Raw genomic sequence first — 27174 nt, 5'->3', positions numbered from 1 at the left:
AAGTAAGGAAAATCTGCTGAAGTGGGTTGAATACAGGAGGATTAACCTAAGAGTTAAATAGAGATAATTGCAATAAAGAGGGCTTTGGAGATGGATCTGATTCCTAAGCCCAATAAATTTGGAAATCTGACTATTAATTTTTGGTTTTATGTTAATGTAGCAAGTATATAATGTACCAAATATAATGTACATTATATATATTTGTACAAAAATAATGTACCACATATAATCCAGGCACAGAATGGTGAGCTGAATGAACTGCCTTCCTATATTGACACATAAAAAATGCTCAATGAATAGCAGTTATTATAATTTTAAGGTATAATTTGTTCAATAAAATCCTTATTAACTGTAAAAAAAAAATCACACAGTTTAGGATGAGCCAAAGAACATCATGCTAAGTGAAATAAACAAGAATCAGAAAGCCAAGAGTCAATTTTTTTTTTTTTTCTCATTTGCAGAAACTGAAGCAAAATAAGCAGGAAAGGGGGAGGGCAGGCAGACCCCATGAAAATAGAAATCAGTGACATAGGGCAAGGGGATTGAGGGAAGGCAAGAGGAACTGGAAAAGGGAGGAACTAAAGAATAAAACTGATCATCCTATGTCCATAGATAAATATATTACAGTGAATTCCACCTTTATGTATATCTATAAAACACCAATTAATTCATTATTAATTTTAAAACATTTTAAAAATGGAAGACTAGTAGAGTAGAGGAAGAGGAACAGGGGCGGTGGGGGGAAGGAAAGAGGAAGTACAGGAAACGTAAATGGAGCAAATTACACTCCATGAATGTATGGTTATATCAAAATGAACCCAGTTTTATGTATAACTAAAATGCACCAATAAAAACATTTTAATACACAAGACATTTTAGAGCAAGGCACAGTGGCACATGCCTGTAATCCCAGCGACTTGGGAGGCTGAGGCAGGAAAATCCTGACTTCAAAGACAGTCTCAGCAACCTATCAAGGCCCTAGCAATTTAGGGAAACCCTGTCCCAAAATAAAAAAAAAAAAAGGGTTGAGGATATGGCTCAGTGGTTAGGTACCCCTGGGTTCAATCCCTGGTACCAACCAAATAAACAACAACAACAAAAACAAAAACAGACATTTTAAGAAGGTGTGAAAAAGGAAAATGTAAAGATTAATCCCACTGAAGATAAAACTGTGTATGTATTGTTAGTACTAAAAATTTATTTCGTCAATCTTTTTCATTTGTGTATGTGTATCTATATATGTATACATATATTCATATATTTGAGCAGGTACGTATGTGTGTATAAATTTGGGCTACATATCTAATTGTATTCTGTTTTTCACTAAGCATGTCAATAAATAGTCTGTGTAAACATTTTTAACTGTGGCATTAAATGCTGGATTTGCATTCTCATTTTATTTTGTTCATTTAACATATAACCAAATTTTGCCAGTATAAATATTTGTTTAAATGTTTCCATCAAGAGTCCAATAAAAGGAATTAGAGTATAATCTTTCATGGCTCTTGATATAATAGTATTAAATTTCATACCAGAAAGTTTATAACAAATTATCCTCTCACCTGTGGTTTACGGATGTTTCTCTCAGTGGAACTTTGTCAGTTATGACTGCTAGTATTTTTATAACTGATGCTGATAGTGAAAAGTTGTGATCTGGGTAATTGTCCTCGTTTGGGTTATTTTGATAACTTTGGGATCTTGAGGCTAAAGGTTTTTTTTTTTTTTTAGACTGATGAGGTTTTTGCCCATTTTTTCAAGGTATTTTCAAGGACGTATTTCTACAAACTGTTGTGCATCCTTTATCTGCCTCATTGAATAACCATCAAATACAGATCTCTAAATTAAAAATTAACAAGAAAACTGTCTCTTTTCACTTGGGAAAGACAAAAAGTTTGATTTCTTCTGAGGAAGACCGTTGTAGTTTCTTTTAGTCCCTTTGATGTCCACATTAAACACTGTTTCATTTGCTCTGGGGATTAGCTTCCTGTGACCCTAAAATGGAAAATATCTGACAATAGATGTATGACCTTCCTAGAATAGTCTCTTGAAAAGTGTATGAAGGACATGGTTACCCATCTGTCTTTCAGGCTTGCCCAAATGATCCTGTCACCAAAACTCCTCCCATGACCTGGTCCTGCTCCCTGCCCACCAAAAGTAGGAACTCCACCCATGGCCTAGCTCTGCTGAGGTTGTATATAAAACCCAGAACCTCGTGGTCAGCAGCCATTTTACCCCTCAAAATGTTACCACATCAGGTGTTCGTCTGATGGACCCCGCTGCTGATAAAGGGAAGCTTTATTCAGCCTCTGTCATTTGTGTGCTCACCAGCTTACAGTATGTATATATGTAAGACTACAGGTGAGTTTGCATTATCAGTGGGTAACTGTGGATTCAAAAAATTGCAAACTGACCAAATCACCTTCACTTAATGAAAAGCTATGATAAAAACTAGTTTGAAACATATTGATTTGGGTATGGAAATTTTATAACCAAATTTTACAGAGTACCTTTGTGGAACCTTCCTTAATCTCCACGCTCAGGCCTAAATTAGTTTTCCTTTGAAACCCCTTAGCCTTTCATTTGTACTTCTTTTGTGCAAATGGTCACATTCCCTTGCATTCTACTTACAGGCATGGCCTCTTGTGGCCTCTACTGATTGTGCGATTCTTAGAGCACAGAATGCCTCTGGCCTCCCCCTCTTGGCCTAGAGCAGAGCATTAAAGGGCAGGTTCCTAGCACATCTCCAATGAATGGGCATATGTAACAATTTCCCCATAACTGCATATAAAGTGTAGCTAGATAGACATTAGCATTGTACACCCCTCAATTTTAGCCTACTCATCGCAGGCAGGAAAGGGTCTGGACTGTGTGGCTACTCCATAGAAAAGGGAACCAGGGTATAGGGTTGTAGTTCAGTGGTAGGTGCTTGCTTGGCACATGTGAAACCTTGAGTTAGATCTTCAGCACCACATAAAAATAAATAAATAAAATAAAGGTTTTGTGTCCATCTACAGCTAAAAAAAAAAATTAAAAAAAGAGAGGAGAACCAGGTGGAGACTTGTTCAAGGTCATAATAAATCAGATTTCTAAATCTTGACCCTTCTCATTGAGGTCTCTTGGCTAGTCATCAGGCATACATGTTTGTGAGATTTGGGGAAAGGTTAGCAGAGATTTCAAAAAAAGAGAAGCTGAGACATCTATTCCTTTCACCCCTCAGGATGAAACTTCAGTTTTTTAAGCAAATTGAATTAAGATGAGGTCTATTTTTCAGGCTTATGACTTTAGCATTTAAAAAACAAAATATTGCCGCTTCAAAAAAAATGTGTGTTTCTAATCAAGTTTTTAATGTTGTACATATCAAGCCTAGTGAGGGAGGGAGAATGAAGGGCACGGGGCGGGAAAAAGAACAAACCACAACATTTTTAAAAAGAAGAACAATGTCCTTGGGCTCGGAGCTCAGGCCCCGCCCTCTAATGCAGGGGCAGATGGTGGCGGGGAGGCCACCTTAGCAATCGGTGTGCTCCTAAATCACTGCTGTACTGCAGGGTGTCTGGGCTTCAGAGTTTTTATTAATTCTGTTACTTGAAGTCCACTTGGAAACTAAATACCAAAAAAATAAACATACTGTTCCCAAGTAGAAACATAATAAGTAAGAAAATCCTCTCTTATCTTCCACCCTGAAGGGCTCATTCTGAACTCTGGATTGCAGTTTAGTGACCAAAGCTTGAAATGATTTCATCTTTATCCAACAAACATGAAGGTAAAATTTCCATATTTACCCCAAGCTCCATGAATCTTACGAAGTACTGGAAATCATAATTTGAGGAACCATATTTTGAGTCTACTCAAGTTCATGAACAATGTAGTTTTTTTTGCCTCCCAGCACGGCAAGGTTAAAAGATGTGACATTTTCACATGACTGTGAGGGGATTTTTTTTCCTTCCTTCCGGTGGGATTACCTCATGGAAGGAAAGTCCTGCATCCGAGCTGTTCAGTGATCTTAAATAACACATTGTGAAGGAAACAGAGGGTGGGAGGCAAAGGTGGTGGGTTTGGGGAACACTGATGAATGGCCATCAGTTTCTTTTTGCCTTTGGAGGGAACAGAATGACACATTGAAATAAATATCAAATAGATGCATGAAAACAGTGACATATATTGTCAAATAAATTAATGAATTAATTAGTGTAGAACAATGCCTCCAGGAGAGGGGAATAGACTCATACCCCCAGTTTTACATTCTTTTAACATTTCCAGTTAATTAAATCAGGTTTTTTGTTTATACCCACACAGATTGGCTAACGTCAACCTCCACAATTCATTCCCGCGTAAATTTACCTCACAAAAAGTAACAGTCATTTTTCAAAGTACACAAATACAGGTTACCATGGAAACCGGTCGGTGTCTTGCTGCTCTTGATTCTGTTTTCAGAGCAGAATGTTAACCACAGGACATTCCAGCTGTGACTCACTGCGACTGCTGGCAAGTTTGCCAACTTGGACCTGGTGAAAGCATGGTTTCTTCTGCTTTTAGAGAGCCAGACATCTACACTGAGTGAAAAATATTTGAATTTCTAGCTAAGTTCATTTAAAGGAAACCAAAAGAAACTAAGAAGGGAATGACTGAGATTCTTACTTTGAATATGCAGATCTGATTTGTATAATGGTATTTAAAGCTATTTTTAAAAAAATACAGAAATGATGATTACAGTTTCAAGTTGACCATTAAATGTATCTCCAAATGTGGAGATTTGTATACTAGAAAACCTGTGTAGAATCTTTTCAGTTTTTCTCTTAAGGAGACTACTCATTTAGGATTTTAGTGGCTTAGATCCCCCTTACCCCAACCCTGCCCCCAAATACCTCAACCACTCTTAGAACAAGCAAAGAGGAAGGAAATCTCTTGCCTAAGCCACACTTACCAATGTCTATCCACTTCCTTTGCAGGGGGTTGATAATTTGTAAAAATATAGTTCATTAGACCATTAGTGACTTTAGACTCTAGTTGCAGTATGAAATGATCCATAGACATGTTCTAAACCTTAAGGACCCAAACAAGGTGGAAAACATAAAACTGAGGACCCAGTGGTGGTCAATCATGGACTGAGCTATTCTAATTCTCTTAATATTAAGGGTTTTGTAGGAACTTTACAAATCCCTGGAAGTCAGGTGCTAAGTGAGAAGAGGCCCAGGCCCACCTAACATATACTTCCACCTGTTCCCTCAGTAGAAGTCAACTTTAGGAATTGTAAGAAAAGAAATAAACAAAGTATCTTCTCTTTGTTGTTGTTTTACGACTTAGGAAATCTGTAACAACTATAGGGAATAGAAATTATAATTAATTATCCAAATGAGCAGGAGATGTATAGATTGGCTTTTTAAAAACCCATTTTAGAATCACAGTGAGTGACAACTAAAACTCAGCTTTTTTTTTTTTCCTCCCAGTGCTAGGAATTGAAGCCAAGGCCTCATGCATGCTAAGTCAGTGCTATACCATTGAGCCACATCCCCAGACAGCCCTTTCTATTTTAGACTGACATCTAATTCATACCTTTTTAAGTATTTTTAAAATTATTTCCTTGAAGTTTTTCTGGTAGTAAGTTCTTTTTTTCAATAGTGAAAGATTGATTTTAAGAATTAGGACTGGGGGTTGTTGTTCCCTGGTAGAACCCTCGCCTGGAATGTACAGGCCCTGGGCTCTATCACAGTACTGCACAAAAGAAAAGAAAAAAGAAAGGGGGTGGGTTGGGGGTTTGAGGTTCAAAAATTAAACATAGTCCACATACAGGAAGTAAATCTAGAGTTCGTTTTGGATGATATCACTAAAATAGGAGAAACTTTTGGGGAAAAAAAAATGGCCCATTTCCTATTAGGAATCTCTGAAAATTTCAGTGAAAGTTATATCCCTTAGGGTTAAACAGGTAGTTGAAAGAATTAGCTGCTGTAAGGAGGAATTTTAGGTGTAGTAGTGGATCCACCATCTTTGCAGAGAACATTCTAGTCAATGTAAAGAAGTTAGTTGTATTTATGAGAACTATACTCGATGAGTTCCTAGGAGTCTTTCGAAGTCAGTGTCACTGATAGAAGATTATATCTCTAACAGAAGCAGGAAAATCATTCAGTTATAGGGTCATACTAGAGTAGAGTCAAACTGGTCAGAATCAGATGCCAGGTTTACAGTCTAGCTCTAAAATTTGCTTCAAACCTAATCTTGTGAAAATTACTTTCTTTAAAAATTTGGCATCCTGATGGTACTCCTCTCATAAGATTGTGCAAATGGGACAAACTACCTAATAGGTTTAGTAGGAATGAGGCCTGCCACGTAGAATGTGCTCAAAATGTTATTCTAACTTTTGAACAGAGGCAAAGGGAACCGAAGTCTTTTCCAAGGAAACTACCCCAAAATAACTTTGAGAAAAGAACTATCATGGGTATAGAGAACTGAGGCTGACTCATGTACAACTTTTCACAGAAATGATCACTGGCAGGGCAGATGGGATAGCAATGAATCAAGCCAGGAAATGGATAGCCCCTACTTGCAGCGTGTTGCTATGACAATCTAGTCTTGTGTGGACACTGAGGCCATGCCTGACGTGCTGGATGTTCAGCCCAATGCAAATCATCCTGAGTGGGGCCAAGGTAAGCATGATGAATGTTTCGGGGGTTGAGGGAGGATGGTGATCATGCCACTGGAAGAGAGCAGAGAGAGTAGGAAATCAGAAGCTCTCAGGGCTACTGTGGTGAGATGGGCAAGGAAGAGTCAACTGGTAAGAAAAGGGGCCCTACTTGTCAAAGCAAAAGTGTTTTTTCCTGTTGCAGCCTCCTCTCCCTTTGCTGTCCTGCCCCGCCCTGAAGCTCCAGAGGCTTAATTACTGGAGCACCAAAGGGGTGATGAATTCTTGGAGAGCCTGTGCAGATCTTCCTAACTCAGAAACACAACTGCAGCAGGATCTGTGGAGCTGGTTCATTAGAACAATGAGTAAGTGTGGTGTTGCCAGAGTTTACACACACATCTTAATAACCGCTGAACATTCACAGCTTGCTTTAAATTTTAAGGATTTTGAAATGTTCCTGGAACCACAGCAGAAAGAGTCAAAGGAGACTCACACAGCAGGGTACAGGCTTCCCACTGTGGATGAGAAATGCCAAGGGGGGTAAATATAAAACCAAGTTGGGGAGGGTAAATTAGGCTCAGGTCAAAGCAAGAGTGATAGACTCAAAAGGGTGTGGTGATGACCCTCTGGAGAGGCCAAGTACCCTCAGCTTTGACACATGTCACTCAGCGCCTCTCATACAGACACTCGCATGCATCTTCTCCAGTCACAGGGAAAGCCATACTGCCATGTGCTGACAGGGTGGGGCAGGAAATATGAAATATCCATCTAAAATTAACAATTACTCATAATGCTGGGCTTTGCATGAGAGCAAGGAACACCCCACTCAGGAGACCACATTCTGAGTTTCTCTGTGTTACTCTGAATTATGGATCTGTTTCGAACCCAGGCCACACGGTCACCCTTCCCTGTGGTGGCTCATTGTTACCCACTCCTACTAACGCATTTACGTGTTTATTTCTTGCTTTCTCAGTATTAATTATATTAGAAGTCACGAAGGCTGATTTTGGTCTTTTCATTTTTTAAATCAATGTCTAAACATGGGTGTGGGTAAACATTTAAATGCAAAGCCGTTTTATCTCATAATTGTTTATAACAGCAAAAATGTAAAGGATTCTAAATGTTCCACAGTAGGAGCTGGCTACATGGTGACAGTGATGGTGGAATGTGCCGAAATATACATGTGCCAAAAATAACATGGCAAATAAATAAATCTGCAAACTACTGTGAGCTAGAAATAAGTTGTTATAGGATCGTATGCACAGGATAATCTTCTTTGAATATTTCAAGAAAATAAATATATGCTGAAAACCACAGGAAATAAATAGCGGCAAATAATACTACGAGTGGTATAATTTAGATTCTTTTGACTCCATCTAAGTTTTTCTGTTTTTCCAGTTTCTTGCAAGAGCTATGTACTCCTTTGTGATCAGATAAATTTATTTTTAAAGCATTACCTTTGAGGACCTATGGGCATAGTAATGTAAATATGCATTGGTAATGTTTTTCCAACCTTAGAATTTCATACCCTTTTAAGTTATCAGATACCCAGTTGACCTACTAAAAATATCATGCTGCCTACCTCCATAATCTCTTTTAGGTAGCTCAGGATCATATGTGAACACTAGTCCATTAAAATGTTATCACATAAGATAATCTGCTTAGGCATTAGTTTAAAACCATTTTGTCCTTCATATCTCCTTTTATTGTAACTAGGTTTTTATTATTAATTTGGCTAATTATATATTAAAAATAATTCTCTTGGATGTTCAGGGACTAAAGACTTCCTATTAGCATAAGTTTTGATAGCCACTGATAATGCAATGAGTGCCTAATTCCCTCCCCAGTGGATAGTGAAATGCTTTGAAAGCCCAGAGTGGTCTCTCATGTACACACAGACACTTAATTCCATAAACTGCAGTCTTTTCTCCACCAATGGTCCCACCCACAGTGAAACACTAACCGTTTTAGTGTTATTATTCTGCTCCCTAAAAGCCTCACCATCTGCTGCAGATGGACTTGTGAATATGGAAGAATCTGGGTAATAGAACCACATGAAATCACAGAACCTTGAGCTGGAGGGACCTAATGTCCTGTCACCCAGGCCCTTTTCCAAGTCAGCAAAAGAAGAGAAAGTCTGTTAAATAAATGGTATGGAAACTGAAAGTTAACAAAGTCATTGATTTTTTTTTTTTTTTTTCTAAAATGTCCCAATTTAGAAAGTAGAAAATCAAGGTCATTAACCAAAAGTCACAACTATGATTACCAATATTTAAAAGTCATCATCTGGACCAATGCATTCTTTCTCATACCAGGGCCTGTTTAGATGGCAGAAGGGACCCTGTGTGCATTTGCTGACTTCACCCTGCCTGGGGAAGAAGGTAAAGTGAGGACAAACCAGAAAGGGAGGTGTGGATAGAACAACTTCAAGTTTAGAGCATCTGATGGGATTATTGCTGGCTTACAGGTAGTTTGAAAGTTGTCAGTTTAATTATTGTTCATTCTTGTTTGAGAGAATACTGAGAGCAGAAACAGAGTTTCTTTGAATCCCAGAGTTCTCTTTTGAAGACTGGTGCCTTTACCTCATTAATGGCAGCAAATTAATGCAAACACAAGAACATTCTTCCTTGTGAGGGACTCAGAAAAAATCAGCACTTCTTGAAACAGGAAGGGATTTTGATCACACTGAGATAAACATCTTCCTTTTTAATTATTGGTAATTAAAAAGGTCACATTTTACTCAGGCAACTTTAGAGTCAAAATTTCTTATAAAATGCTTCTTTGTCACATTTAATGACATAACAGAGAGTAGGGCTTAATTAACCAATGAATATATGTCCTTCTGAACTTCTTTTGAATGCAGATCATTCTAGTAGAGCACTAGACTTATATCTGGTATTAAAATGTAAATTGAATTGTTGGATATATTCTTGCTGCTCTTTATGTTTTGGAATTGCAACTGTCCTCAAAATTGTAAAGGCTTATCTCTGAGCTCTAAGAAAGAGGCCCAAGTCCTAGAAGCTAACTTCCTTTGACAGACAGTTCCAGGAAGCATGACTCATCTGTCCAGGAAGCGTTTCAGCACCATGCTGAGGAGCTGAGGAGTATAAGCTCAGATGCACTTCTGCTCAGACAAAAAGTCTCTTTTGCTTCTCTGCATTTCTGTCAATGAGCAAGTGAGATTTTAATTACTGCACTTCTCAGATTCAAATAGAGTATCTTCGTGGCTTTTGTAGGAAAACTGGGAGGCAGGGGAAGGAGCCCAGCTTTCAGCACATGGGCATGAGGCCACTTGTGTTAATCTATGTTAATCACAATTGGGAAGGCCTTTCTGGAGACCGTAGCTTTTTGTGGGCTGCAGAGTGCTTCAGAGAGCAAAAAATCATTCATAAAATTATGTTTATGCTGAAATAATAATAGATAATATTTATTAGCAGTAAGCCTGTGCTGGACAAAATTCTGTATTAAAATCCCTAGCAGCTTGATAATGCAGGTAGCACTGTTATCTCCATTAACTGAGATTATGTAGAGTTTCAGTAGTTTAATTTTTTTTTGTCGGGGGGGGCGTACTAGGGATTTAACCCAGAGTCTCTTTACCACTCAGCTGCCTCCCCACCCTCCGTATTTTTTTATTTTGAGACAGGGTCTTGCTAAGTTGCTTAAGGCCTCACTAAATTGCCGTGGTTGGCCTCCAACTTGCAATCCTTCTGCTCCAGCCTCCTGAGTCACTGAGATGATAGGCATATTGCACAACATATGGCTAGTAACTCAATATTTTGAAAACCATCAATTACTCAAGAAAAAATTTGTGGAGGAAGTCCTTATTCTTTGTAAGGAATAATAGAGAATAACAAACAGTTTTTAAAGGTACAGTGATAGTACCCCAAACTTCTATTAGTCAATTTCTTCATTGCATTTCTCTTCTTTCTTTTTCCTTTTTTGTAAAAAAAGTTATATACATATATATATATATAAATTTTTTGTTGTTGTTGTTACTGGAGATTGAAGAACACAGCGGTGCTCTACCACTAAGCTATGTCAGCAGTCCTTTTGTACCTTTAAAAAAAAATTGAGATGGGTGTCTCACTAAGTTGCTCAGTCTAGCCTTGAATTTGCAACCCTCCTGCCTCAGCCTCATGAGTGGCAAGAACTGCAGACCTGCAGCACCACGCCTGGTTTTCACTGTATTTCTTCACAAAGCCTCCAGCAAAATTGTTAAAAATGATATTATTTATCATTTATCCTTTGTAAGAAGTGCCAAAATGCATCAAGGAAGCAGACTACAGACAGAAAGCAAGAGGAAAATTAAGTGTCTTGAGAAAAGGACTATTAATTTTATCTCAGCTAAAAGAACTGGGTACTCTCTGAATTTCTCTATCGAGTTATGTGAGATGCTTCTTTAATGTCTGCATTGGTGCAAATAATGGCAGTGAACACTTACATAAGTGTTTGCTGTGTGCCTGATTTTGTTCTTACTCTTGACATTATTAACTCAGTAGCCATTTTTAAATTTATTTATTTATTTGGTACCAAGGAATGAATGGGGTGGGGCACATCTCCAGCCCTTTTATATATTTAGAGGCAGGGTCTCACTGAGTTGCTTAGAGTCTCACTAAGTTGCTGAGGCTGGTTTTGGACTAGAGATCCTCTTGCCTCAGCCTCCCGTGCTGCAGGAATTACAGTCGTGTGCCATTACTCCAGGCATTAACCCCCATTTTTTAGAGACACATGGAACCTAAGTAACTCACCTAAGGTCATGTACATGGTAGGCCTGGGCTTAAACCCAGGCAGAATGGCTCCAGAATCTTCCTTCTGAAGTACTATGCTATATCTAACAGATGTAGAGAAGACTGAGCAAGATCCATTCTGCTACGTAGCCTGATGCTGTGGCATTCTCTAGGAATACTAAGGGACTAAATCTTTATTCTTAGCATCCCACACCAGTCAGCAGATAGAAGAAAGTGGTTTAAGCAGCTCTGATTTTAGCACTGACTCCTTCCAAGAGCAGCTTCTGGTGCTGTTTTTAATAGGGAGCTAAAGACTGTGGTTTATCTTAAACCAAGAACTTGGAAACTGAACAGTTGTTTTTGGATTCTTTATGGAAGCTGTTAAGCCCTCATGTGACCATCAATAATATGTGCTGCAAACACAAACATATGTTTATGCTTTTCTTAGTAGAGAGGATGATGCAAAACTCTTTAAAAGGATAGAAGAAATTTGCCTTTGAGCAGATCCAGAGGGAACAGAGCAAAGTCTAAGTCCTATCAAGAGGTGAGTGCATGGAGTAAGGGAACCCGGAGAAGAAAGAAGCAACTGTGAACTGTGGGAGCTGCTTAGCAGCTGAGGAGCCACTGCTCCTGACTGACAGGCCAGGAGGAACAGAGATGGCTCTTTCAAGAGGGAAGGTTATCCTCAGGATGAGAAACAACTTCCTGAAATGTCCAAGAAGACTTTGAAAGGCCAAGTACAATTAAGAAGCTCTGTCCAGAAGCAGTGTGGGAGAAAAATAATAAACATCTCTTGGTTACAGTTCTTGCAAGGTGTGCCAGTTATCTTCTTTAATCTTATAACTACTTTATGAGTTGGTGCGATTATTGCCCCCGCTTTACATGTGAGGAAACTGAGGCAGCAAGAAGCTGAACTCCTTGCGTAAGATCAAAGGTAGTAGTGACATCAATGTTTATAGCAGCTCAATTCACAATAGCTAAACTACGGAACCAACCCAAGTGCCCTTCAACAGACGAATGAATAAAGAACTTGTGGTATATATACACAATGGAATATGACTCAGCTATAAAGAAGAATGCAACTATGGCATTTGCCAGTAAATGAAACTGGAGAATATCATGCTAAGCAAAATAAACCAATCCCAAAGAATCAAAGGCCAAATGTTTTCTCCGATATATGGATGCTAATTCACAAAGCTAGGGAAGAATAGAGGTACTTTGGATTAGACAAAGGGGAGTGAAGGGAGGGGAGGGATTGGGCTAGGGAGGATATTAGAATGAATTAGACATTATTACCCTATGTGCATATATGATTACATGACCAGTGTAACTCTACACCATGTGCAACCAGAAGAATGAGAAGTTATACTCCATTTATGCATGCTGTGTCAAAATATATTCTACTGTCATTTATAACTAATTAGAACAACAACAAAAAAAAAGATCAAAGGTAGTGAGGAGGAGCCCAACTTTGAACCCAGGTGGACTTCCAGAGCTCAGATGCTGGTTACAGAGATCTGAGCATGATCCCAGGTTCTATCTCTCCTTGGACATGTGATCCTGAACTGAGCACTGTTCCTTATCTCAGTCTCAGCTCTCCTCTGTATTAAATATGCAAAATATACTGGATGATTGTGATGACAGTCATTAATATCTAGCAAACTCTCTATAACAGTGACTAGCACATGGTAGACATTTCATGAATGGAAAATAGTACTGCAGTTCTCAAAATAAACATCTTTGATGTGAAAGGGAACTTTACTACCTCATGAACTTTGAAAGTTATGCTTATTTATGTGAGAATAAAAATGGGATAAACTTGGAAAATAGCTCTAGAAGAATGTTTCCCTGAGAATGGTCTAAGGGAAGCAAATGTCTAATAGATGTCAATTACCTAAAATTCAAAGGCAGATCTACTTGGAAACTTGCCTTGCGTGTTCCCCACAGTTTCCTTCCTAAGGGGACAACTGTCTGTCTTCCTTTGTCCCTGTGTTCTATGAGGCTGGGTCCTGGTGTCTTCCTTTCCTTCACTGGGTACTCCCCATGAACATCCATTCATTCCTTCATCTCTGTCTAGCCTTTCTCCTAACAGCTCTCTATTTCATCAGTTTTCTTCCACATGAAGGCATGGTCTTATCTCTTTCACCTGAACTGTAGTAGTCTCCTTATTGGATTTGTAATTATTTTACTTTTCTCCAATTTATTCTGGTAGCCAGAGTATGGTTTTTAAAAGTCCCAATCTGATCATGCTCTTTCTCATCTCACCATCTTGGAACCCCTCTGTTGCTCTGTGGGAAGTCACTGCTGTTCTAAATCTGCCCACAGGGCTCTGTCTTTCCAGGCCCCTGACCCCCTGGAAGCCTCACACTGGTTGTCTTTCAGGTTCTCAAACACAACTTTCTGCAGTGACCCTTCTATGCTTCCTTCTTCCTCGGGGTGCCTTCCCTGACCCACCTATCAGCTTGGTCTCAGGTCTTCAGAGTGTCCTTTATCTTCCCCCCACAACACTAAAAAGATCCTGTGGTAAATTATTATTGTGTGATGAATTGATAAATGTGTTTGCTCCATGAGGACAAGGAAAACTGATGATGAAGTTATATATCCATAGTGTAGGTGTCTGAAATGTGTTCTACTGATTGACTGAATGAATGAATGAGGGAATATTGAAGACAGTGAAGCTTGAAGAAGTACCACAGTCAGTGCAAAGCAAAACAGCAAACCCTCTTCAATTGTATTTAATTTGGCATTTCTCAAACTTCTTGGAACATAGGTCGCTTTATCTGTGAAACATCTACCTACATTTGTGGTAGAGAGACCTATGTGGTTTCCCCCAAATTGACTTTTCCTTTATCTGAATTCATAGAAGTCTAGCCACACCAACATTCAATTCTGATGAGATTAGAAATAAACCTGTGTTGCATTAAGCATGAGTTCTCCCTAACAACAGCTAGTATTCCCATAACTAATTACAATATCACAAGGCCAGATGTTTCACAGTAGAGGTGTAGAAAATGCTACTGAGACCACAGACATAGAAGACACTGATATTGAACGGAAAGACTCAGGGACATTGGTGATGTGCTTTGTCCATTCTTTTATTTGAAATGCATTATTTTGCAACTGAGGAAAAAAAAAGACACGGGAGTGAAATAAATAATGATATACACATCTGGTAAGAAGGATGACATCAGCAAGAATTTGGCGAGAGATGAAAAACATCTTACAAAGACTAGAGGGAAATGTGTTTGACAGAATTCACTGACATCATCCACAGGACTTGAAAACCGCCTCAAGGGAAAAAGGGGACGGGACAGTAAGGTGTGAAGGGATGGGATGGAAGACGATAGTGGCAAAGATGCCAAATAAATAAAGAGGGGAGAAAGTTCAGGATCAGAGTACAAAATTGTACAATAAATCTGACATGGTTTACATGATGAGGTAAGTGTAATAATGCAGTATCACTAGGACTAGGGTAAGCTATCACAACAGGAAATAAGATCTATTTAAACAGAAATATTTAATTGTGCACAAAATAATAGGTTAAGATGCCTAATAAAATAGAGAGAGAGAACTTTAAAATGGGAGAGAGCTTTGAAGTGAAGATAAAATAGACTAACTGTGGAAGTGACCTCAAGTGCTGGACTAAAGGATTGTGAGAGGCCTGCTTCCATGGAATCTCCAGCGGTTGTGCTCAAGTCTGGAGGGGGCTCTGGGAATATATTTTTCTAACAAGATCCTCAAGTGATTCTGGAGTGCAGCCAGATCCAGATTTAGTAGCCAGTAAAAGGGACGTTACCTTCCACCATCTCTACCTCCTCAGTAGAGACTGCAGCCTTCTAGAAAGGAAATATATCAACACTGATGCGACAGAAAGAGATGTCTTTTTGGGGAGACCATTTTGACCACCCAGAGGCCTGCTAGATGTCGCATTCTGAAAAAAACGTGTAGCATTTGTTGGATTCTGTACATGTTCTTCCTTCACAGAAAGTAAAGAAAATAGTGAAGAGAGATGTCACTCTGCACTACTTCTGGCTAGCAAAGTATTCATTGATCAATAATCTGGAAGTGACCAAAATATTGGGAATGTATCTGGAATGTTCCTCAAAAACTTGTATTGAAAACATGGCTCCCCCTAAAGTAAGGGTCAGAAGTGGGGCTTTTAGGAAGTGATTGGGCTGTGAGAGCTCTAACCTCATGGGTGGATGAATCCATTTTGCAGATTAATAATTTGAAAGGACTACTGGATGGTGACTGAAGACAGCTTGGGGGAGGGCTAGAGAAGTAGGTGGTTGGCAGTGTGCCCTTGGGGACTATATTTTGTCCCTGGCTTCTCTCTCTCTCTCTCTCTCTCTCGTCTCTCCCCACCTGCCCCCCTTTGCTTCCCAGCTATAATGATCTGAGCAACTTTTACCCGCCATGCCCGTCCGTCCACCATGACATTTTGCCTCTCCTTGGGCTCAGAGCAGTGGGTTCAGCTGACCATGACCTCAACCTCTGAAACTGTGAGTGCAAAATAAACTTTTCTTCCCCTAAGTTGTTTCTGTCAAGTATTTTGATCACAGAGATGAAAAGTTGACTACACATGTATGTAGCAAGTGATCAATTGGCCTTAGGGCCTACGATGACTGAACACATCAGTCATGGGTCTAAGGTTTTGGCAATTCAGACTTAAAAATGAAGTAGGAGATTCTGGGTCAAAAAGGAAATAAAATGAAAAAGAAACAAGAGAAAAAGAAAATTCAAAAGAAATGACAGATTCTTAAAAATTAAATTTTGACAACAAAGTGAGAAATAACTTTTAGGGAGCAATAAAATGGGAAACAGCTGAATAAGTCAATGTAAAAAAAATTTATGACCATTTTATGACTACAGATACAAATTAGCTAAAGTCTGAGAAGTAACACAGTTAGGGAAAAGAACCTTTTTTGTTTTGTTTTGTTTGGGTCCTGGGGATTGAATCCAGAGGCACTTTACCTCTGAGCTACATCCCCAGTCATTTTAATATTTTTATTTTGAGACAATGTCTTGCTGAGTTGCTGAGGGTCTTGCTAAATTGCTGAGGCTGGCCTCAAACTTAGGATCCTCCTGCCTCAACCTCCTGAGTTCCTAGTACAGGGGTGTGTCACTGATCTTTGCAAGAGTCTATTTTTTAAAGCTATGGTTAAGGTGAAATCCTAATCATGTGGATCAGACCAATGCTTGCAGAAGATAGTATAACATGATGATGAGGTGGTAAAACATGCCTGGTTTGATTTTGAAACTGGAATTTCAGTTTTGAAGAGAAAATGGTCAATTTCTTTGAGTGCATTTTCTCAGGCTCCATTGAATTACATGTTGCACTACTAATAGGTATAGTTATTGCAGAACCAATTTTTTCATCTGGTGAATTCCTGGGTATTTAAAAAAAAAAACGTTTCCACGTGCCAGCAGAAACTATGCCCCTGCTCAACAGTGCTCTGTCTCTGTCCACAGACATCTGTGAGCAAAGCCAGCAGGGGGTACATCCTCACTGCTGCTAGCCAGAGCTGGTCACACTGTCCTGGGGTTCACAGGCCAGATCCACAGCTTTACTAACAAGCTCAAAAAGGGGAGATACCTGAGCCAGGAATTTATCACCAAGGGAAAATTCAGTTGGTTGTAAGTGCCTGAGGTACATGGTCCTGCAGCATCATGGCCTACTGTGGCCATGTTGGAGCTAGAATCATGTGGCTGCAGAAACTCAGGGAGAACCTTTGGAGACAGAGATGGAAATAGGGAGAAGCAACAGAGCCTTAAGACAGGAGAAAGAATAGAGTCCACCTCGCTGCCTCGATTCTGGGCCTTTCCTGGCTTCTCAGCACCTCCCGTGTGTCCCAAGGCTTTTACTGTCCTCACAATCAATCCCTATGCAAACACTAACCCTTTCCACCTGGCTCAGTTTGGGTGTGTTTAAGTACTTGCCACCAAGAGTATAAACCAGAACAATGAAAGCTGGGTGGGTTGCCAAAGATCTATAGGGAAAATGTTCCATCTTCCAAAATGTGGAAAAGATTTGTTCTGTAATCTCACAGATGAGTAAGATTGTCCAGAATTTTGGGGAAAATACTAAATCATATGCTAAAAATAATTTGCTGGCATGTACAGCGCCTCTTCTGTGAAGAAGTCATGCCAAAGCAGCTTCTATTTCTCTTTGTGAGGATGTCAGTAGAGGTGGATCTGAGAGGTTCATGAATACTCCCTCATGAATCCTGTGAGTATGTCAGAAAGCTGTGAAAGAGGGTCCTTGGGATGAAAGGTGTCATGGCCAAGAGAGCCTGCCAAAAGCCACAGTGCCTGGTATGCAGCCTTTTTTTGCCACTTACAACTTTTGTAACTATGGATGACCTGTATCTACCTCACTTCTTTCGCCTGTCAACGGAGGCTCATATTTCCTATATTATAGCATCGATATGAGAATTACCTAGCAAATAATATATGTTCAATAAATATTAGCTATTATTATTGCTGATGGTTTACATAGTGCCATCCCACAGGTCTTTAATAATTAATCCCTTTTAACCAAAAAGAATCTGTGACTTTAGAGTGTTTAAAATAGGTGCCATCTTGCGTGACATTTTTATCAATTATTTCTGGAGCAGTAGTAGGCCAATGGTCAATGAATTTTTATGCAAATTAATAATGTTCTAAAAGAACAATGAATGAGGACCATGATGTGATAGAATGCTCAGAAAAACAAATATGCTCTACTAGGAATAAGATCCTTTTAGATTTTTTAACTACATAAAGCCATGATGATTCACACAAAGTGACCTGGAGATTCTGGACCTTGACATAGGTTAGCGTTGTAACTTGGTTAACAATATGTCCCATTTAAACTTCAACCTGTAGTTGAAGTATTTGCATTAGGTAACAGTCCCAACCTTCTTGTGCATGAGCAGGTCATTGGGAGTGTGGCATCCAATTCTGGGGCCACATTTGAGGAGATGGTGACATAAAGAGAACATGCAGAGGAACATGACCCATGAAAGCTTGCTACGTGAGGACCAGTCGGAGATAGGAGGGGTGAGCAGTAAAGAGAAGAGGCCTTGGTTTACTCCACTCTGGTGTCCTCCTCATGACTCCATCTACACTCACTCCTTCATTCCTCTTCACAAGGCAAACTGTCTCCTGCCACCCCTCAAAGACAGATCTTCCCATGAACACTAATCTACAACAGACACTTCCCAATTCTGACCTCTTTGACTGCCTAGGAGCATCTCGCTGCATTGACTCTTGTCCCCTTCCTTTAGTCTCCTTCTCTTGACTTCCATAGCACAGTAATCTCTTAGAGCTCCTCTGCTCATCTCACATTGTTCCCTGTCAACCTGACAACCATCCTGGGTTTCTATCTATCTTTGTGTGGATATCTCCCAAATCCATCACTTCCACGGTACACTCAGTCACTATTAGAAATCTCCTCTTCCACATGGAGACTCAGGCTCCAATGCAAATGACAAAGTGAAATCAAAGGGTAGAATGCAAACAGAATCCTTTAAGGTTGACTTCTCCTAATTGCATGAGTTTTGCTCTTTTGAGCAACTGACCCTTTCTACCACTGAATATTTTATTTCCAAATCTGTCCAGAGGACAAAACAATACAGAATGGGTTTGGTTCCCAGTGGAATCTTTACCAGTCCACACCTCTCAGCAAAGTTAGACATAGTGTTTGAGCAGCACCTAATCAAGTCTTTTTATAGTTTCAGTCTTAATTCAAAATAACTAAATTCTGGCTGTAATAACTGTCACTTAATTGGGACTTGGTTAAGTCACTTGAAGAAAACTTTAACTACAAGTTATTAAAATAATGGGAGCTTGTGATTTTTCTCTGTTTAAATGGCTATTTGTGTTTTTAAAATTTCCATCACAGACCAGTCTCTGCAGCTATTGCTCTGGTCTTGCCCCTTGGCTTACAGAGATGGAAAAAATCTCCTCCCTCTGGCCACAGTGTCATTCTTTGGAAAGCTTTTCTGAACTTCTGGTTCTCATTCTGTGTTTTCGCTGCTTTCACCATCAATGTTGCGCAACAGAAATGGCTTGTAACACGGCAGACACATCATCGACAGGGCCTCTAATTAACGGCTCTGTAATGTTGGAACAAGTAATTTTTTTTTTTAATTTGAGTCTTCCAGCACCTCCAAAAACTACCTGGTGAGCCTTTTTGTGACTTTTCTATCATTAAGTGAGTCAAGAGAAGTGGAGTCCAGTTCCTGGAAATAATGAATCTCTTTTCCTCCCGGTCAATACCTCCTGTAAAGTCCAGTGCAAAAGTTTTGTCCTCTCGCTAACTTTCCCCAAATACATTAGCAAATCACCATTATGGTAGGTGTATATTGTTATACATGCAATTCACTGCAAGATGATGTGTTTTATTTTGGCTTAAGCTCCAAGTTGTAGTATTGAACCCAACATATAGGAATTTACAGAAAGGTCAAGTCTGGAATTCAATTCTTTCTCATTAATTTTAGCTATCACTAGACTAGTGCTAAATGTGGCTATGATATTCAATTTAATCTGTTCTATTGGTACTCCTGTAATGTCCCAGGTTACAGTTGGTAGGAGACAGCACACACCTTCATGAAGCCCCTAAGGCATGAGAATAGTCACAACTGGTAAAATAGATATGATCGGCTGCAATGCTCATGGTACAAAAAAGGGGATTTGAAAATAACTTGTCACCATGTGAAGAAAAGGATGGCTACTCCAGATAAGTGGAGTGAGGTAAGCACAAATGAGATCTATCTTACTCTCTAGATCAAGAAAAGTGAGTCGGGTGTGGTGACCCATGCTTGTAATCCCAGTGGCTTGGGAGGCTGAGGCAGGAAGATCGTGAGTTCAAAGCCAGCCTCAGTCAAAGCAAGGCGTTGAGCAACTCAGTGAGATCCTCTCAATAAAATACAATAAATGGTGGGGATGTGGCTCAGTGGTCAAGTGCCCCTGAGTTCAATTCCCAGGACTAAAAGAAGCAAGATGGATTTTAAAACCATTGCCATGTTCTTGCTTTTAAGTTTGTTCCATGCCGTATCATATTTTCATAGAGTACTGGTAAATATAACTTTCAATGGGTAAACACTATGCTTACTATTTCTATAATACTCTACATTTCTGAATATAAATAAGATATTTGTTAATAAAAAAAATTAACCCTGAAAAACAAGAAAGAAATCTCATTATATTTAGGCCCTCAGTTTCTCAAGGTAGTGATGTTCTCTCTTTGTTTCAATAAGCAAAAGAACTATTTGGAAAAGTTATATTAACTGCAAGCAATTGCAACCTTTCTAGAATTTTAATAAAATTGGTAAAATGGCTAATTTTTTTTTTAAAGATAGACTATTTTTTTTTCCCCATGGGAATATGACCTAAGAGTTACAAGTACTAGATATTGAAATTCTTGGCTCAGGAGGTTGAGGCAGGAGAATTGTGAGTTCAAAGCCAGACTCAACAAAAGTGAGGTGCTAAGCAACTCAGTAAGACCTCGTCTCTAAATAAAATACAAAATAGGGTTGGGGATGTGACTCAGTGGTCAAGTGCCCCTGAGTTCAATCCCTGGAACCCCCAACCAAAACTGATTTTATTAATGATGATAAATCAATGTTGAAATGTATGTAACTCATTTGGATGAAATTGTTCTATGAAGTGTGAAAATAGAAACCAATATATATAAATTAATATGCTTAGATAACATTAGGTTTTATATATGGATGAATAATTATAATAGAAATGTAAGTAAAATAGGTAGCTGCTTAACTTTACTATAACTTAAAAGCTACATATGCAAGTTAGCAAAAAAAAATACTTTATTAAATAAAATCTCTTCTTATAAAAATAGCAGATTACCTTATCTTTTAGGTTGCCTAATACTCAAATAACTTCTATTGCATAGCATTGTATAAAGAGTTGAATTAATGTTACTGTCAATCACTTTCATAAAAATAGAAACTTCTATATAACAAAAAGAAAATGAACTAAACGGAACCTAAATTTTAAAATAAAAAGAAGAATCAAAATCATGATACTGTGTTCCAAACTAATTAAGCATTAAATAAGTCCAAGATAATCAAGTATGTTTCTGGTCTCTTATTTAAGGGGAACAAATACAGAAAAAACCAACAAAAAAGTACTGTGAATCTAAAGTTCCTCCATTAGATTACGTAGAGGGAAATGAGATGAAGGAGGGGGGGTAATGAAAGATGGTGGAATAAGACAGACATCATTACCCTATGTACACGTATGATTACACAAATGGCATGAATCTACACCATGCACAACTATAGAAACGAAAAGATGTACCCCATTTATGTACAATGAATCAAAATGCAGTCTGTAAAAATAAAAAAAAAATATTAGAAAATACTGTGTAATTTAAATTAATATAAGATCGATCAGTCCAAAAATTATGTTGAAACCTAAAGCATATATATCTATTATATATATATATAATGTAGTAGATTAATATTAAGATTATGCAGTGAAAGAGACATGACATGAGCCTATTCAAATATCATGGGTGGTTTATGATGTTTAGGGGAGGGATTGGGGTTTGATCCTAAAAAGTACTATGACTTCTAGCTGACTGGTCTAATTTGATCTGAAAGTGCACAGATTTATTGAGCTTCAGAATACATACCTCTAAATAATCTGTGGAGCAGTTCATGTGCTCTTCCAACTCAAATGCTAAAAACGTGTAGTTCACAGTGTTGCCCCTTGTTGCTTGGATGGTCCAGTTGCAACGCTGATTTTCAGAGTAAGGATGTGGATAATTGATACTTTCCAAGATGCCATAGGTTTGATTAACTATTACCACGTTCTCACATGCTAGGAAAAAAATAAGCATGGTAGTTAAGAACCAAGATGTGTGTGAGATTCTCCATTAGGAAAACAACCAGGCTCAAAACCCTCTGTACACACATAAATATTTGGTACAGCATTTTTATAGTAAAGGTGTCTCTATTTTGAACATATGTGAGATGATGCTTCAGTGACTCAAGCTTTAATGTGTCATGGAAATGGAATATTCATGTTAAAATAGGCCTAACATTCTTGTTGGATGGTAGCAGAATTAGTACACAGCAGAATAACCTGGCTACTCAGAGAGCAATCTGCTTTGTTTGTTTAGAGAAGTATATTAAATAGTCTGTGCTTCAGTTTTTCGAACTTCAACATTCAGAAGAGATAAAAGGTCTAATCTTTAATGGTTTGAAAATACAAAGTCTTGTGTGAATGCCAAATGCAAATAGCAGCATGGTTTTGCAGAACATTCAGAGATCTGCATGAAATCCACAACCAAGTTTCGGTTATTCCTTTAGTCAGTCACCAGGAAGTACCAAGCGAATAAAGGGTAGTGAGAAAGGTTTAAAGAAGAAATGAAAATCTTAAATCTGGAAAGGAAAAAAAAGCACTTCAATCCAGCGGTGGCATTGTCTTCAGTTGAATTTTCAACACAACCACACCAAGTACCTCTAGGTGTTTCTAACCTTGGAAGTAAATGTCAAACTCAGTCAATCCTAATGACTGGAACAGGACATATGTGTACCTCTTGTCAGGATTTTATGGTATGCAATAAAAGAAAGTAGGAAATTAAACATTATGTTAAAAGAGGTGTCTCTGAAAAATGGGGTTCATAGTTACATTCCTCCGGTCACACTGAATTCTGAAAGGTGTCTGGAATACCACCGGTAAACTTAGGGTTTAGAGAAGTATGCCTTTGTGGCTCTTCAAATGCTTCCTTTGATGGAACAGGGTTAATACTCAAATGATTTCTCTTTAAAAATCTTTAGGTCCCAGTTTGTCCTCAAAAGCTTGCTTTCTTGCTTTCTTGCTTTTTTTTTAGACAATCCATGTTTTTTTATTCACCAAAAATAGTGACAGAGGCAGAACTTGAATTTTTATCTCAGAACTCAGGAGTTGGAAAGATTATCTTTGATGAGCAAAGAAACAGCCAAATCCCATGCTACAGTAAATGCTTTCTAGAGAATGATGTTGTTTTCGATGCCTACAAGAGGTTACAACTATTAGGCACACAGGTGTCATCCACCACAATGAGTAGGGAAAAATGGAGAAAAATGGATTTAATAAACCACATGGGCTGCTCTCAGTTCTTACACATTCTATTTTCTGCAAACCTCCAATTTCAAATGGCAATTTATAGAAAATGTGACAGGTCAGCTCTGATTTTACCTTTAAGAAATACTAATTTTTTCCTTAAGTATTCTGAAAGTATGAGAGAAAAATTAAGTATTACAGGAATATAAAGAAGAGGAGAAGGCTTTTCATAAGAAATCATAAGGTAACCATGAAATGAACTAGCACACAATAATGAAATTAAAGAAACAATTATAAGCTTAATAGATGCATCCCTAATAGAACCTGAAAGACTCTTTTATATACATAATAATGATGAACTTCTGAAGAACAAAGCTATATACTAAAATGCATTATTCAAAACTATTGAGAATTCAGTCTAACATATATGAGTGAATGTGAATCTTCAAATCCATGCATAAATCAAGGTTAGATATTTATACTCTTTCAATTTATCCAAGGGATACTATACATATGGCATATAAATTTGTGACTTTCAATTTCAATTTTAGATAACCGTGTCAAAATTATGGATCCATTTAAATTCTGTGGGGCAAGGACTTACACTTTTAAAAATACAGTAAAATGTTTATTAAATAACATTAAGTCAACATTAAGAAAACCTTGTTTTCATGAATGCTCATTTTGAAACTAACTTCAAAAAAACATTTAATTTCACAGCAAGAAAGGAACTTAAGAACTTATCTAATTTAATCACTTCACTGTAGAAAATGAGAAGAAATTGTGGAAGCCCAGAGAAGAAAAGTAACCACTTCAAGGAATGACCTATTGACATATATATCTTTTTAATTTTTAAAGGTCGGTTCTAAATTTTAAAATGGCAGGAGAGTGTAATTTGACATATTATACATACATGGAGTATAACTTATCCTAATTAGGATCCCATTTTTATGGTTGTACATGAGCTGGAATTCGTGTATTCAAATATGAACATAAGATAGTTATGTCTGATTCATTTTACTGTCTTTGATATTTTGTTCAATGTCTCATGGTGAAGCAAAATTTTTAAAATAGTATCTCTACCGGGACCAGATTTTTCCCCAGTAAAAAAAATGTGCCTACTCACAAGGACCACAGCTTTGCTTAAAACTAAGATATATTTTAAGGCAGAGAACCAAACCTAGAGTGGAAGTCTACTTCATACAAAGGAATAAGTCTAATCAGAAGATTTTGACGTGTAATACACCTGAAAAACTATTAATCATTGTTATACTGATCTTTAGCTGAATTGTAACATTCTCACCATATTACAGACTCTTTTAAGTGTCTACAGTTGGCCAGATGCTTTACTTATAGGAGATTAAATTTAATAAATAAGCATTTTCTTCTTGAAGGAGGAAGAAATTTTAAATTTAAAATTTTCACACAAGAAACTAAAATTCATTTAATTGACTCAAATGAAAGTGTTATGCTGGTCTCAGTTTCAGCAAAGGTCTGATGTCCCACTCTAGACACTGAGTGGCCATAACACATACTTACTCTGCTGGTATTTGACCTTGAAGCCACGTCCTTGCTGACCTTCATCAGTTCTCAGTTTTAATAACATGTTGTCTCCACTAGAACGAATGAGAGGAGGTTTTTCATCCCCACAAAGTTGAGTTAACAGATGAGAGCTTGTAGTTGGACCATCATATACCTTTAATAAGATATTTAAAATATCAGATGGTTGTGGCTACGTATGTAATCTACAGGACTCTATAGTAGAGAAGTGAGAAGGAAAAAATATATCTGTGTGTGTATATATATGTATATATATTTATATATGTATGACAAAAGAATATCCCTGAAATAAAATATCTTTAAAAATTTTGCCACAGTACCTATAAACTCAGATCATGAACTCAGACAATTTAGCCATGGATATTTATAGTAATAAGCATATGAACTCAGGATGAAGTCTGAACATTGAAAATGAAAGTCTAATACATATTTTGAGGTCATTACTAACATTGATAATCCTTTATTTTTGATTCCCCAGTTTATAATTTGTGAAACTTTAGTACTTTTTTTTCATAATTTTAGTGGACCATGTTAAATTGCTGGTATGATAAAACGTCACAGTCTGATGACTCTATTAATCTTTAATTCACCAAAATAGTCCTCTAAATTACTGTTTTTAATAGAAATTATGTAGATCATGGTTATAATACATTCTATAACCTCTTTTAGGATATTTTAACCACATCTTAACAGTTCATATTCAAAATATTTTGCATATATATTGTATTAAGTCATTTGGTAATACTGTACTTAGAAGATTATTATTTTCACCAAGTTTCTTTTAAGTTTTTATTTTGCTTAACTTTCTTTATGCAGGTGTCCTATTTAAATGCTCCCCTTTCCTGAAAATCAAAAATAAAAATAAATGCATTATGTGTACTGAGTTGAAAATGGAGCAGTGAGTAATGCAACTGAAATATTATACATACTGCCAGGTAATCCAAAGAGCAGTTTGGATGATACTCCAAGTGGAAGTCTTCAAATTCCAGTTGAAATGGGCTGCCATGACTGGCTTTCAACCACCACTTACATTCGGAGCTGTGGTAGTAGGGCATCGGGTAGTTCGGAGACGTGAATATGCCTGTGGAGGTGGTCAGATTGCCCCCACAACCTACAGGAGAAAGAAACAGAGTGACAGGAGAAAGAAATGGAAAGATGCCTACCCTTTCCTTTCTCATAAAATTGACATTTTTTTTCTCTATTGAACTGGCACTGTTCTTTAAATCAATTTGCAAAGCAAAATCCACATCACAGAGGAGTAGTCTATAATCACAATTCACATCAATGTACTTTCCTTTTCTAATCAAGAGGATCGGCTTGATGACATATGCCAAGGAACTAGAATTTTCCCTTTGTCCTTCAAAATATATGGCTGCTGTTAGTTCAAAAATATTTGCTATATTGAAGTTTATTAGAAAGATTAATGATAAAGCTAGAAAAAGGTAGACAAGTGATAATGAACACAGGATGATAGTCCAAGAATCAGGAAACCAATTAGATTGGATTCTCCAGTACAAGAAAGCCCCTTGCACTATACCTGTTAATGATCCATCCCAGTAAGCAGAGAACCCAGACTCTGAGATTATCATGTCACTTTTGAATTTTAACCACAGTTTGTTACTGTGAGAGATGATGCTTGGAGGTAGATTTGATCCACAGTATTTTCCCAGGGTTGGTGAGTTTTCATAACCTCCATCTCTGTGGTAGAATATAGAAATGAAAATCGATTAGATTCTTGATGATACTCCTGGATAAACATTTAGCATCATTCAGACCACAGGATTACAAACAGACCAGGTTATCCAGTCAACTCTTCTCAAAATGACTTTAAAAAACACAATTTCAAGTTTTCAATTTTGGCTTTGTTAAATAGTATTTGAATGATGTAATAAAGAACAACTATCATTTATGGCTAGCATGACATCTTGTATAACCACTTGCAAACTAAGAGAATGTATTTAATCTTTATCTTCTCAAAGCCTCTGGCAAACACATTAGAAAATATGGAGTACAGAAACCATAATTATTAACAGTATAAACAAGTATTGTTTAGTTTTACAGAGAAATCTTAAATGTTTTCCTTCTAATTTGGAAAATTTCAAAATGTAATGCATCATATTTGATATATTTGGAAAATTCTGGAAATAATTATTTCCCTAAGAACTTTTTAGGGTCTTAAATCTAATTTATAATCTGCAGTTTGTTTCAAACAAACAA

The 27174-nt window shown here is 37.7% G+C and overlaps 1 protein-coding gene across 1 annotated transcript in view; it reads right to left on the bottom strand.

Annotated features, from left to right (window-relative positions):
• Cubn (cubilin) overlaps nucleotides 1–27174 on the bottom strand; it is a 281227-nt gene that overhangs the window by 173390 nt on the left and 80663 nt on the right. The window contains exons 24-27 of the mRNA XM_047520823.1: nucleotides 26495–26655; nucleotides 25887–26068; nucleotides 24937–25093; nucleotides 21983–22170 (exon numbers count right to left, since the gene is read on the bottom strand). Coding sequence (XP_047376779.1) covers nucleotides 21983–22170; nucleotides 24937–25093; nucleotides 25887–26068; nucleotides 26495–26655 — 688 coding nt within the window. The remainder of the gene's footprint in view (nucleotides 1–21982; nucleotides 22171–24936; nucleotides 25094–25886; nucleotides 26069–26494; nucleotides 26656–27174) is intronic.

This window comes from Sciurus carolinensis, chromosome 12 (assembly GCF_902686445.1).
Source record: "Sciurus carolinensis chromosome 12, mSciCar1.2, whole genome shotgun sequence".
Classification (NCBI taxonomy): domain Eukaryota; kingdom Metazoa; phylum Chordata; class Mammalia; order Rodentia; family Sciuridae; genus Sciurus; species Sciurus carolinensis.
The sequence above is the reverse complement of the archived record's forward strand: the minus strand, read 5'-3'. Positions and strand labels throughout refer to the sequence as shown.